The sequence below is a fragment of the Camelina sativa genome, chromosome 11, assembly GCF_030686135.1.
Source record: "Camelina sativa cultivar CO46 ecotype springtype chromosome 11, ASM3068613v1".
NCBI classification, from domain to species: domain Eukaryota; kingdom Viridiplantae; phylum Streptophyta; class Magnoliopsida; order Brassicales; family Brassicaceae; genus Camelina; species Camelina sativa.
Window position 1 is genome coordinate 34,555,833 of NC_141890.1, and position 15,226 is coordinate 34,571,058.

A 15,226-nucleotide genomic window follows, 5' to 3' on the forward strand; every position below is an offset into this window, starting at 1 on the left:
TTAATTCGTATATATTATTAAAATTTAAAATGTTTGAATAAATTTTATTATTTTAGAAATTGAAATACTTATAATCTTTGAACTTCTTATAAAGTTTAAATATTATTCGTATCTTAAACATTTTATAAAAAAGATAAATGTTTAAATAATTGAAATATTAATAATCTTTAAAATTTTTAAAAAGTTATACATTTGAATTTTTAAAGTTATTAAAAGTTGAAATTCATTAAAATAAAGAATCATAATAAAATACATAAAATTTTTAATTTAAACTTGTGATAAATCAAGGTTTCTGCTCATTCGTATTCAAAATCATTTTGGTCTCTTTTTTATTAATATGACTTTGAATCTTTGCCTAGTTTTTTAGTTGATGCAGGACATTTTGTATTTTTTTTTTAATTCATCAGTTGAGCAATATACGTCTGTTTTATTAACTAAATATATTAGATAAAAAAATAAAATCATAAATTTTATTAACTAAATATATTAGATAAAAAATTAAAATAATTTAAATATAAAATAAAATAAATGTGAAAGAAGAATCACATATTTTTGTTTTAATTAGGTTGAAAGATTTCCTTATCTTTTAAAAGTTACCTATAATTGATTTATATGTTACTATAATTAACTAAATTCATACTATCCTTACTTACCAAAATGCTATTCATATTATGATACACCTAGGCTATGTCACAAGTTTATAACCAAAAAATCATAAATATATCTATTATATAGACTACAAAAAAATATTGTGTACTTCCGTTTTATTATATAGGGGATTGTGTGGTTTATGGTATTCAGAAATCATTCCATAGTGAAGTAGCTGCTCCGACACCCACTCGTGTTTCCTAGTGAAAATGTTTCTCACTTTGGCAAATCAATAAAATAAGAGTACTTAATAGCATTTTTGCAATTATCAAACCAAACTTATATTACTGATGGCATATAGTTTAAAGACTCTTTCTGTCGCGTTTAATTTAACTTTCACTTTTGTGAAATGTTTAATCAAATTTTGTGGGGCAGTAAATTGAAAGTAAACAAATTTGTATTTGATATTTGCATGTCGGCCGAATATTCCAGTAAGATGATAAGATAGAAAAAAAATTATTTTTGAAAGTGGACAAAATCGAAAGACTTGACTTAAGACTTTTCAGTCAGAAAATTAGAACGCACGGACTCACTCTACTCTTCGCGGCGGTATTGCCGCATAATGGAATAGATAGCATCTTATATTCAAAATATAAGAGTTTTTGGCTAAAATATACAAATTAAAAAATAAGAAATATTTATTTTTTAATAAAATTTAACCAATAGGAAAAATACTGCAAAATTTAAATAGTCAAACATTATTAAAATTAAAATTAAAAGTATAGAAATTTGAGAAAATCTTATAAAATATAACAAATACAAAAGTTTAAAAGGTCTTATATATTGGAACGGAACAGATAGAGTATATACTACTAATACATGCATTATTAGATGATTGACGGTAAGAAATGTGTAAGAATTATTCAGAAATCATATTTTTGTAAATGCATATTGATTGTTTTGGAAATTGAAATCCAACGCCCACTTTCCTAGTGAAAATGTTTATCACTTCGGAAAATCTATATAAAGTACTTAATAGCATTATTACAGTTATCTAACCAAACTTATTTACTGTGATGGCATATAGTTTTTTTATTTTTTGTTATCATTTTATACCATTTTCAAATTACTGATAGAATTTACAAATAATACAAATAGCAGAAAACTATAAATCTGTAAAAATCTACAAAAATAACAGACAAAAACAATAACAATAGAGGAAAATGTTAAACCCAAAGCAGAAATAAAAGAAAAACACTCAATTCTTAAATGCCAATTTAAATTAAAGACTACTTCTGTCGCGTTTAATTTAACTTTTACACTTATGAAATTGGCTAATCAAATTTTGTGGAGCAGTAGACTGAAAATACACAAATTTGTATTTAATATATATGTACCTTAGATATTTGCAAGCCAGCCGAATATTCGAGTTGGACGATAAGATAGAAAAAATTATGTTTGAAAGTGGACAAAATCTAAAGACTTGACTTGATATATACACTAAATGATAAAAATTAATTTTGGATTTATTATAACTTTATATTTTTGTTGCTTGGGAAAAGGCCAATAAAATATCAGAAACACAATGATTTTATCATAATCTACAACTAAAGAAAAAGAAAAGAATTTTATGAATACATTACTTAAACCAAAAACATCTTGAGACAAGACTGTTTTAACTCTTGAAAAGTTATAAGGATAATCCACCGAGGTCAGCTACTGGTCGTGAAAAAGTGTTATACCCTAATTTAATGATTAACCATTTAATTAACCCAGTTACCAAGGAATATCATTTGCCTATTCTCGAGGAGTTCATAGATCCGGAGAAAATTTCGATTATTCTTAGTATGACGGTCAGTAAATCCTTTAGACCGGATAGATTAATTTGGCATTTCACAAAAACAGGGAAATATTCGATTAAATTGGGCTATCGGCTTGCACGAGATTTGATTAGGGAAGTCGAGTGTGGACCGATGTGTACCGCCCTTAGGGCACAAGTCTGGAAACTGGAAGTTCCCCTGAAGATTCAACATTTCTTCTGGCAGATAGCTTCCGGTTCTCTTCCAGTGCTGGAACGACTTGCTCATCGGGGTGTGCGGTGTGATACCCTTTGTAAGAGATGTTATTTTGTGGTTGAAACTATAAATCAAGCTCTTTTTGAATGTCCTCATTCGCGTAGGATCTGGAAGATGTCTCAGGTTTTACTAATTCCTGATGGATTCCCTTATGAGTCAGTGTATTCGAATTTGGATTTTATTTTCTGGTGGGCATCCTCTCAATTGGGAGTTTCAGATATTGGTTTCCGTCTACCTTGGATTTTATGGTCAATTTGGAAAGATAGGAATAAAATTTTTTTTGAGGGATCACAGGCAGAGCCAATCGATGTTATTAATCAGGTTACTAATGATAAATTGTTGTGGGAGGAGGCCAAGTCCTTTTCCGCGGGAGTCCAGGTTCCTCCGGATATATCGGAACTCCCAAAACCCTCTTTTCGCTGTCTGGTCGATGGATCTTGGAAGGGTTCGGATCGTTTTATGGGGTTGGGTTGGTGGTATTGCAATGGTGAGGACATGACGTTACTTTTGGGAGCACGGTGTGTTAGACGAAGCCCTTCCCCCCTTCATTCGGAGTTACAAGCGTTGATTTGGGCTATGGAGTCTCTCCTCAATGCTGGTGTTAATTGTCGAGCTTATGAGATGGATTGTGCAGAGTTAGTGGGGATGGTGCAGTCTCTAGAAGAATGGCCCGCATTTTCCAATTTGCTAGACGATTTCAGCCACTTCAGATCATCTCTCCCCACCTTCACTCTTACCAGGATTCAGCTTACGTCAAATGTGAGGGCAGACTGTCTTGCTCATTCTTCGAGATCTTTAGTTTCAGAATCATTATTTGTAAACTCTTATCCTCCGGTTTGGGCAACCAATCTTGGAGTTATTTTCTAATTTAATGTTTGGTTGACAAAATAAAAAGAAAAGACTTCCCGCATATCAAAGAATAATAAAAGATTTTAACATAAATATCCATAACAAAATAATGAAACTTGACCATCTCGGTCTAAAATGTATTTTTCTCTATAAATGCTTTGTCAAGGGTTTCCCAGATGGAACCGTAAAATAATCGAGATCCACTTACACCTTTCAACACCACAACAACCTACTAATTATACTACAAGAAAAACGACGAAATCTTATTAGGTTCCTATGATTCATTTTGGTATTTTTCCTACCAAAATTCTACCATATACGATTTTCTACTAGATATATCCTACAATTTTTTTGGTAGGAAAAACTAAAAGAGATACATGTTTCCTACAATTTGTTTATATAATATTTGTTGTAGGATAACGAGGTGTTTTCTTTTATTTTTTTTTTTGAATGAATGTAAAAATATATTAAGCTAACAAAAAAGTGCCTTCTTACAATGAATGCGTCCTTATTCCAATGAATCATAAATAAATAATGAAAAAATTGGGCTAATGTATATGGCTGTTGAAATTAGGTCTCGACGCTAGCCAAAGTTGAAGCCCATCAGCAAACTTAGTCTCATCAGGCATCATTGAGAGGAGAGTATTTCGAACCAATCGATCAAGAATGCTGACGAGCTGGGCAGCTGAGCTTGGCAAGTCACCATGTCTTTGGTGATTGCGCTCGAGCCAAATGGTATGTAATGTTGCTTGCAGGACCAGTCGCAGAAGGAAATAGGTAGTGCCTTTTATCGTGGAGCTGGAGAGCAAAGATAGTAGGTGAGACAGTCGAGGAGAGTGATTACTACGGAGGAGCCGACCAGTTAAATAAGGCCAAATCCGCGAGGAGTAAGGACACATAAAAAATAAGTGGTCCAACGGCTCCAAGCCAGACAAAACACACAAGATGGATCCACACCTGAGTTCCAGGCCAACATACTGTCCCCTGTTGCAAGCCGATTCCAAGCAGCAAGCCAAATAACAAACGAGTACTTCGGGATAGAGTGCGAGAACCAGACACATTTGTACCAACCAACCTTCGTACCAGTCTGTCGGAGCTGCAACCATGTCTCTGAAGTATTAAAAGTGGGTTTATAGCTATGGTTTGGTCACCTCCACACTGCAACATCGGTTTGAGAACAGTGCCCTCGGTCCCTAATTCTTCCAATTTTTAACTCCACCTTATTTAAAAGAGCACTTTGATGACAGCAAGGTCTATGTGACTCCAAAACAGAGGCAACACTGGTGGTAGAGGGAATGTCAAGAGCAATGAAACCCCTGTCACCGAGTAGATCATGCAAGCAGCCCAGAGGACACCAGGTATCATACCAAAAAAAAGTTTGCAGTCCACTTCGGATCTCCATCATATGGAAAGCCTTAGCATGCGTGCGGTACTTGAGCAACTTCTTCCATATCCAAGACCCTAACGAAGTAATATCTTTGACAGAACAGAAGGATGTTGACTGGAGTAACTCTGTTTTAACCCAATTCACCCACAAAGAATTCACACCGGATAGTAATCGCCAAATTAGCTTGAAACAGCTTACTTTGTTCACCTTCACAAGCGATTTGAGTCCCAAACCACCCTCCTGCTTTGGCTTACAGACATCATACCAGGCCAATTTGTTCTTCTTTGGATTAAGATTTGGCCCCGACGAGAGAAAGGCTGCACAGATGCGTTCTATTTCGCAAACACAAGCTCTCGGTAGACGAAAAGCCGAAATCCAGAAATTTGTAAGACTAGCAATTACCGAACTAAGAAGCTGCAGTCTTCCAGCAAAGGATAAATGACGATGTTTTCAGGAGCTAAGATTACCACAAATATTTTCAAGAAGGGGAAGACAATCATTCAAGGTCATTCGCTTCGTGAGGAGGGGTAATCCTAAATATTGAACTGGCAAAGAACCTGTGGCAAAAGGGAATTGAGCTAAAATAGCATCCCGCATCCCGAGAAAGAGCAGAGGTACCCGCTAGAAAAAGGGTAGACTTCTCAACACTGATACTTAAGCCCGAATATGTTGTAAAGTCTTTGAAGACCTTTAGGATCCCATCAAGAGAAGAAGACTCCCCATCAGAGAAAACCATGATGTCATCCGCAAAACAGAGGTGAGTCAACTTCATAGCATGGCATCTTGGATGATAACCAAACTTCTGAGTTGCTGCTGCTTTATCCAAGAGCGAGGAAAGGACATTCATACATATCACAAACAATTAGGGAGAAAGGGAGCATCCTTGGCGCATATCCCTCTTACTCTTAAAGAAACCAGCCAATTCACCGTTCACTTGCACCGAGAAAGAAGCTGAGGTAACACAAAGGTTTATCTAGCGAATGAACCTATCCGGAAGATTCAGGGCCGCCAAAACAGAGAACAAAAATGGCCATTGGACCGAGTCAAAAGCCTTGGAGATATCTATCTTTATCGCACATCTAGCTGACACCCCGTGCCTATGATAATCCTTAACAAGTTCTGTGGCTAGAAGCAGATTCTCCATCAGAAGCCTACCTTTAATAAAAGCAGACTGATTCGGGGCAATAAAACCTGGCAGAATAGATTTTAGACGGTTAGCCAACATAACATTGCAGCAGGAAATTGGTCTATAGTCCTTCATTGCTCGAGCATCCGTCGTTTTTGGAATAAGAGCTAAGATCGTAGCATTAACCCCCTTAGGCAAGAAACCGAATGTGAAAAAAGATTGAATGGCCTTAAGAAGATCAGCACCAACTATTGCCCACGCGCCTTTAAAGAACTCTACTGTGTATCCATCCGGACCTGGTGACTTTTTCAATGGCATTAAAAAATGTACCTTTTTCACCTCTGCTTCCAAGACATCCATAAGCAGCTGGTCCTGCTCCTGCACAATGCATCGAAAGGGGAGAAGCTCTTGAAGCTCTGCTACAGAGATTCCTGTAAAGTCCGGAGGTTTATGAGATAGCAAATTCGAGAAAAACCGAACACCCTCAGCCTGAATATCCGCCATATTTGTAAGACTAGTCCTGTTGGGATCAAGTATTTCATGAATCGAGTTCTGCGTACGCCTCTCCTTAAAAGCATTGTGAAAAACTTTGTTATTCTTGTCTCCCACTTTCACCAAATGTAATTTTGAACGCTGCTTCAAAAAAATTTCCTCCAAGCCTGCAAGTCGCTCCCACCGTTTGAAAGCTAAAGCTTCAGCAGCAACGTCTTGTGGGGAGGGATTATATAATGAGCTTAGTTGTTTTGCACAGAGATCCGCATAGTCCTCAGAGGATCGTCAAGATATATCTGATAGCTTACTATGACTTAACTCACGCAATAGCGGTTTGAGCTGCTTCAACTTTTTACTAAGTCAGAACAATGACGAGGTGGACTGAAACAGAACTGGTGTTGCTCGCCAGTAGTCTTCCACCAGCGGCAGAAACTCAGGCTGAGCAGCAATCAGATTTGAAACTTAAACGGTCCTTTTGGTTTCTGAATCTTCGAAGCAAGACAAATTTTACCCCTAAGATTGTCTGAGACCCGCTTCCATCACATAATAGGACTGCGGGAAGGCAGTTTGCAAGTCTGCATTCTGGAGAACTCGATCCAACTTCTTGCAAATAAGACCACCCTCTTGTTTATTAGACCATGTAAAAATCGGGCCATGAACTCTCATGTCCGCCAAAGAACAATACCTAACCACACCTTGAAAATCTTTCATACCCGGAGTTAACATTGGTGCAACATCAGCATGCGAGTGCTCCGCTAAATCAATAGTCTCATTGAAATCACCAAACAACAGCCACGGTTTACCTCTGAATGATGCAAGATCATGTTGCTGCATAAGATCCTGCCAAAGCTTTTTCCTCTCCTTAGGAGTATTTTGAGCATAAACAAAAGAACACCAAAACTCATCATCAGCCCCAACAAGCTTCACCGAGCAGGTAATTAACTGCCCACTTTTAAACACCACAAGCACCGTTGTGTGTTTATTCCAAATAACCCAAATTCTTCCCAATCTACTAAATTCATAGTTAGATTCCATACTCCAATCCCCAAATGTGTTAGCCATCACCACACCCACTCTATGCTTTATTTTTGTTTCTAGTATACAACCAAACTGGAAATTGTTTTTACGTACCCATTCCCGTATGATCGCTTGCTTCTTTGACTTATTCAAACCTCGGATGTTCCAGAAAAAACCTGACATTATGGCTTTTGCTTGGAAGGCTTCTTACCAATATTGCTATTGGCTGAGCCCTTAGCTTTTTGAGAAGAGTCAGAGATAAACTTGTATGAACTTTTCGAATTCCTGGGCTGCTGTACTCAAAGGGTAACAGAGTCCCTGGGAGGATTTGGCATCTTTGTAGTCTCGACCACTACCTCTTTTTCCAAATCGGAAACCAACGGGGCATCAACCTTTTCAACCTCAACACGATCTGTCTTCGGCACAAACTCCCCTTCCTCCTCATTGTCCCGAAGAACATCATAACGAGTGGGAGAAACTATACGGTGCTGATCATGCACCAAGGGTCTGGTAGGAGACTTAGTTCCTTTACCTCCAGCATGTGTGACTTCAGTCCAATCCTCTGCATTCAAACCCTCTTTCTCCACAACATCTGAAGGACCCGTAACCTTGGTAGGCATAGCCATAGCAGCACCTCGTCCTTCCCCAGCAACCATAAGCTCATGAGCCAACTGAAGTGCGGATCCTGAGGCACCAGACTTCTCCGAAGTAACAGTTGGAGCTATCAAGGCAGGAGCAGTAACCACTAGACCAGAAGACACACCTGCTTCCACCGTGACAGCGGAAAGCAAGCCTGGACTAAGAGAAGGAACTCTCGCCAATCGTACCAGACAGCCATCACTAGCATGCCCCCATTTAGAACAATGGCCACATCTCTGAGGTAGCCAAGGGTAATCATATTCCACACAAACTTCTTGTCCCCTGACTGTAAAAAAAATATTGTTTGGGCAATTCCTTAGAGAGATCGACCTCAACAAAGACTTTTGCTTCTTCAAAGTTGGTAACAAGCTCTGTTTCTGGGTGTAACCGTTGAGGCTCTCCGACGGGACTAGCAAGGAAACTGAGACCACTCCAGGAAAACATAGAATGAGGGACATTCTTAATGATCACCCACAGTGGCATGGTTCGAATCGCTGGCTGAGCTTCTTCCAGAATTGGAGACCATTTGGATACAACCATTGGCAAAGCACAAATATTCCACATTCCCCTACGCAATGCACGCAAACGAGCGGATGCATTACAAATCCGAAATTTGACAGCCGTGGCATTGACAGCAAAGACATCGATCTTAATATTCTTATCACCCAAATTCCAAATCTTGTTCACAGTGACATGAATCTTGGCAACATGGGGAGCATCTGAGGGAAAACGTCCAATCAAAAAAATCTTCCCATAGAGGGACCAAATTATCCAGAAGAGAATCTGGAACTGCTACAGTTGATTTACCATCAACCACCGAAACTTGAAGAGCAAACTTAGATAAACATGGCCGAGAGCCAACAATGTTCGCATAAGATTTAGAACTCGACAGCTCCTTCAACGGACTAGTAACTTGATCTGGAACCACCCCCGAATCCACCACCATTGAGAAAACCCGGCGGCTGACCGCCTAGAGATACGATACGAACGGTAGAAAAAGAAAAAAAAACTAATCGCCAAAAAAATCGCCGCTTGCTGATGTGGCAGAATATTATTTTTTTGGTCTTTCACGAGGTGTTTTCTTATAGTGTTAAGCTAAAAAAAGCTTAATACTAGATGAAATATTCCAGACATAACTAAAGCTCAACTTCAAACTAACAAAGAAACGTAGTGAAGGAAAAGAAAGTTAGCCCAAACAAGGGAAGGTACAAGTTGTACCGTACAACCCAAACAATAGAAACTACTAAACCTAAGCACTTGATGTTACCAGATCTCACATACGTGTACAATCTGATCAAAGCAACTAGGCTACACAAATAGGAAGAAAGTAGAGACGAGGGAGATACCAATTGAACAAAGAAACGATCCGATGTCACACAGACCCACTCTGTTTGCTTTAGTCTTATTATTTTTGTGTAAGATGCGGTCACAGTTTATTAAGTGAAAACAATAAATGGCTTGAATAGAATTATTGTTAACATTTTCAGTTTTTCACGTTTTAAAGATGTTATAAATATTCCGCTATTTTCTTACAATTTGAAAATACATCAAACATTCTTTTTGTAGAAATATGAATTACCATTTTTCTTAACTCAGAGAAATAGAAAATCGGGTAGAGAGCGGAATTTAGAGGAAAATAATGACGATAAGGATCGATACATATTATGCATTTTGTATTCCTTTTCCAAAAAAAATTTGGTTCACCATTTCAAAATTTTGGATATTCATGACTAAAGGGTATATTCAAAATTTGTATTCGTTGTGTGTCTCATTATTATATACAAAAAAGGATGTCATGATCCTCGTGACATAAACAAACATGCACACACACACAAAGCAATGAAAGTTGAAAGAAAGAGAGAGAAATTAATATATAATATACTACATTGACCTCTCTGTTTCACGAGGATGCACATGCTCCTCTCTCTTTCAAAAGTTTTTGTTTTGTTTTTTGTTTCAAAAGTACTCCATGACTCTCTCTATTTTTTTTTTTTGCTGAGTATATGAATTTGGTTGAAATTGGTGGAGATATGATGGAAAATGATTGGGAATTTGCGACGCTGTCAAAGGGTGTCTGTTCTTCTCCGCCTCCCAAAAAGTCATGGACTATGATTGTGACAATCTCTCTATAAAGTATTTAACATGACTTTTTTTATGAAGAAAATAATATAAAATCCTAAACCAATAACACAATATTTGAATTCATTATCAATCCAAGATTCTTTTGTTTTATTTGAATAACACAAAACTTTTAATGACTTTATAAAACTCTTAATCCAATAACACTAGATTTATGAAGATTTTAGACAACTTTTTACAAATCCACAACTAATAACACCAAATTGTAAAAAAGATTTAAAAAGTCTTGATTGAATAACAACATATTTTACATAACTTCTAAAGTCATTAAAATTCTATTTAACTCTCAAACCAATAACCCCTAAAAATAGTTTATACCGATTTTGAGATATTTAAAGCAGTACCATTGTACATGTTTAAAAAAAACAGTACCACTAATATACGGTTCTACGCAAATGGTTTCCTTTTTTTTTCTTGTTACAAACTTTGTTATATAAGTATATGATCAGGGTTGCCGCATTATTCCACCATGTACTAATTGCTTTCTCAACATTCATACATGAACTTTTTGCCTCTTCAAAAAACATCTTAACAAAGCTTAATCTTTATAAAACAACACGTACTTTATTTTTTAATCTAAAATCCTACATCTCCAGTCGACCCAGATGAAAACTGTTGGAGTTTGATCCTCTACTTAATCAAGCAGAAGAGAATAAATCAGAAGATGGAGAAAAGAGAATCGAAGAAGAAGTGTTTTGTGTCGTAGGAGGAAGAAGAAAGAAGAAGAAAAGACATTTGGGCCATAAGCATAATGAAGGCCCACAAATGTTTAATGAGTTTGTTTTTGTGATGTTGAAATGAAACAATTGAAGTAAGTAGCTAGGTTAAAAAGATAAGATGTAGTATATATATGTTGTGTTGTTGTAAAAGCACAATTAAGCAATTAAGAAGTAAAATGTTAAAAGTGGCTGCTTCTAGTTCTATTTCCAACAAAAACCAGCAGTAAACCGATAATTTCATTTTAATAATCTGTAAATACCAATTTTTGTTAGCATTTGACATAAATTTAACTTTTTACCCAATCGAACAAGTAATAAAAGAGTAAACCACAAAGAAAAGAAAAAGAAAAGAAAATAAAATAAAAATAAAAATAAATCAAAATCTTCATCGTTAAATCTCCTTCAGAGATTAGAAGATCCGGCGAATCCTTCTTCTCAGATCTTTGCTCCGGTTTCACCTCTTCCCTTCATGGAGTCACTTGCAACAATGATAGAGTTTAAAAACTCTCTTTGTGGCTCAATCTCTGTGAACCTTTCTAACTACACAAATCTCCAACCCTAAATCTGTCATCAAACTAGAAACTAGATCTCCAGCGAGATCCTGCCAGAATTACAGTGTCTCGTAAACTTCATTGTTCTTAATCTCTCTTCTATAGTCCGTAGAAGCTAGATCTCCGGCGAAATCCTGCCAGAATTACAGTGTCTCGTAAACTTCATTGTTCTTAATCTCTCTTCTATAGTCCGTAAACAGAGTTGGTTGTTCTTAATCAAATTCCAACTGAGGCTATCTTTCTGAAACTAAAAGTCTAAAAGTATAATAGAAGATCTTCAGAGACTGGGATTTCACACGCTATTATGATATAAACCGGTCTGATGTTGGTTAGACTTTTAATTCTCGGTTAAGTTGGTTTACTTGTAAGATCAGAGATATATAATCTGATTGGACTGTAGACTAGCGAATTAACAATTGTGTAACAAACTTTTATGATTGAATGAAGTATCTCATTCTTTGGATCTTCGGATCTTCTTCTTCTTCATCTTCGTGTTGTTAAGCTCAATTTATCTTTCCGCTGTATCGGGTTTGTTATGGTATCAGAGCCTATGGTTGGCCCAACAAGCAAATTCCCACAAAAATTGTTTCCCACCTATGTGGCCCATATAAGTGGCATGTCTAGTTATAATACTTTTCGTTCCAATCAGAAGCCGGTTTGTACTCATTGTGGGAAGCTTGGTCATACAGTCCAGAAATGTTACAAATTGCACGGTTTTCCTCCAGGCTATAAGACGACTACAACGGGTTATAATCCTAGACCTCAGGCTAATAATCAGTTTCAGCCGAGGATGTCTATGTCTCAACCGCAACCTAGGATGTTCCACTTTCAGCCGAGAGGATCTTTTACACCTAATGATGCAATGCAAAGAGCAAATGCTATTGCCAATGTACATTCTGAGATGACCCCAAATGCTTCTGATTATGGTTCTTATCAATTCATGCCTCCACAGCAAATGTCCTCCCAGTATATGCCTGCACAGAATACAGCTCCTATTCAGAGTATTCAGGAGATACCTCCACAACAATTACAACAGTTGATTCAACAATTTAATTCTCAGTATCAAGTTCAAGAGCCGGAAGCTTCTGTCGCGGCTATTGTTAGCACACCCATGACTACAACGATTTCTGAACATGGCTTGATGGCTGAAACTCCTAATTCTGGTATTTACCCTTTTCCTTCTACTAGTCTTCATTATCATAATCAAACCCTTATGTTCAAAAATCATAGCCTTTCCTCATTACAGAATATGTTGCCTCGTGATGCTTGGATAATTGACAGTGTAGCTTCTAGTCATGTTTGCTTGGATCTAGCATTATTTAGGGAATTAAGACTTGTATCTCATGTTACTGTTACTCTCCCTAATGGTACTAGAGTCCCGATTACGCATACTGGCACAATCTGCATTACACAAACATTGATCTTGCATAATGTGTTGCATGTTCCAGATTTCAAATTTAATCTCATTAGTGTTAGTTGCCTTGTCTCCACTTTGTTCTGTTCTGCTCATTTCTTTCCTACTTGTTGTTATATTCAGCAACTTACTCAGGGCTTGATGATTGGGAGGGGTAAAGTTTGCAACAATTTGTACATTCTAGAGATAGAGAATGCTACCCTCTCACCATCCCAGCCTGTGATATGTTCCATATCTGATTCGGTTTTAGCTGATGGTAGTCTATAGCATCAACGTTTAGGGCATCCATCTTCAGCTGTTTTACGAAGTCTAGTTAGTATCATTCCTTCTTTAAAAACAGTTTCTCCTGATGTTTCTAGGTGTTCTATTTGTCCTCTAGCAAAACAAAAACGTCTCGCTTATGTTTCTCATAATAATATGTCTTGTAATCCTTTTGATCTTGTACATCTTGATGTTTGGGGTCCTTTTAGTGTTGAGTCTGTAGAAGGTTTCAAATATTTTCTCACATTAGTAAATGATTGTACTAGAGTCACTTGGGTTTATATGATGAGAAATAAAAAGGATGTTGCAACTATTTTTCCTACTTTTCTGAACCTTATTTCAACTCAATTTCAAACTACTATCAAAGCTATTAGATCGAATAATGCATTTGAACTGGCTTTTACTGATTTAACAAAAGAACATGGCATGTTACACTATTTTTCGTGTGCTTATACTCCTCAACAAAATTCTGTTGTTGAGCGTAAACACCAACGTTTACTCAATGTTGCTCGTTCCTTGCTTTTTCAATCTAATATCCTTTACAATATTGGAGTGATTGTGTTCTTACTGCAGTCTTCTTGATAAATAGACTTCCCTCACCATTATTAGATAATAAGTCGCCTATAGAACTTTTACTTATTCCAGATTATATTTTGTTAAAGAACTTTGGTTGCCTTTGTTATGTTTCAACATATGTTCAGGATAGGCATAAATTCTCTCCACGAGCTAAACCTTGTGTGTTTTTAGGTTACCCAGTTGGTTATAAAGGATATAAAGTACTAGATTTAGAATCACACTCAGTTTCAATTTCTAGGAATGTTGTGTTTCATGAAAGTACTTTTCCTTTTAAGACTAGTGACATGTTATCTCACTCTGTGGATATGTTTCCTAACACGATTTTGCCTCTGCCTGCTCCTCTACATTTTGTTGAAACTTTGCCTATTGATGATATCTTCCACCTACACATCATGCATCTACATCATCATCTCCACATATACATAGGGACTCTAGTGCCACCGTTATGGAACCTGTTTCAGAGACACGAGACTCAGATCTTAATGTTGTACCTAATGCTAGACCTAAGCGGGCTACTAAAGCTCCTCGTTATCTAGCTGAGTATCACTGTGCCTTGGTTCCTTCTATTTCCACCTTACCACCTACATCTATCACCCAACATCCTATTGCTACTGATCCTATCATCACCACACCTACCAATCCCCTTAATCCTCCAAACCTTCCTTCATTGTATCCTCTTATTACACCTACAACCCCAGATATCACCGAAACTATCTCTACCATTACCGAGCCTATCAATCTCATTCCATCTAAGATACATACAACTCCATATCCTATATCTTCTGTCAAATCCTATGATAAACTAAATCCTCTTTTTTGTTCATATATTTGTGCCTACAATACTGAAACCGAACCCAAAACCTTCCTTCAAGCCATGAAATCAGTCAAGTAGACTATTGCGGCTAATACAAAGCTTTCTGCTCTCGAACTGGCTAAGACTTGGGAGGTTGAGTCCTTACCACCAGGTAAGAATGTTGTTGGTTGTAAATGGATTTTCATAATCAAATATAATGCAGACGGTTCTGTTGAACGGTATAAAGCAAGACTTGTGGCACAGGGTTTTACACAACAAGAAGGTGTTGATTACACTGACACTTTTTCATCAGTTGCGAAACTAACCAGTGTGAAGCTTTTACTTGGACTTGCTGCTGCAACAGGATGGTCCTTGACACAGATGGATGTGTCTAATGCTTTTTTTGCATGGTGATCTCGATGAAGAGATATACTTGAGCTTGCCTCAAGGTTACACTCCACCTCCTGGTACTGTTTTGCCACCGAATCCGGTATGTCGCCTTCTTAAATCTCTGTATGGGCTTATAAAGGCGTCTAGGCAGTGGTATAAACGATTATCCTCAGTCCTATTAGGCGCGAAATTTGTTCAATCCCCGACTGA

General features: G+C 37.1%; 1 protein-coding gene across 1 annotated transcript; it reads left to right on the forward strand.

The window, feature by feature from the left end:
- Positions 1-2,339: 2,339 nt before the first annotated feature.
- Positions 2,340-4,128, forward strand: LOC147934806 (uncharacterized). Its single transcript, XM_087472805.1, has 2 exons — positions 2,340-3,479; positions 4,087-4,128. The coding sequence occupies exons 1-2, from the start codon at positions 2,340-2,342 to the stop codon at positions 4,126-4,128; spliced, it is 1,182 nt and encodes a 393-aa protein (XP_087328931.1).
- Positions 4,129-15,226: the final 11,098 nt, after the last annotated feature.

Bases quoted from the DNA above. Each gene is read 5' to 3' on its own strand.
- LOC147934806 (XM_087472805.1), top strand. From the start codon at position 2,340: ATGATTAACCATTTAATTAACCCAGTTACCAAGGAATATCATTTGCCT. The intron at 3,480-4,086 runs GTAAACTCTTAT...TGTTGAAATTAG, and splicing joins TAGTTTCAGAATCATTATTT to GTCTCGACGCTAGCCAAAGT.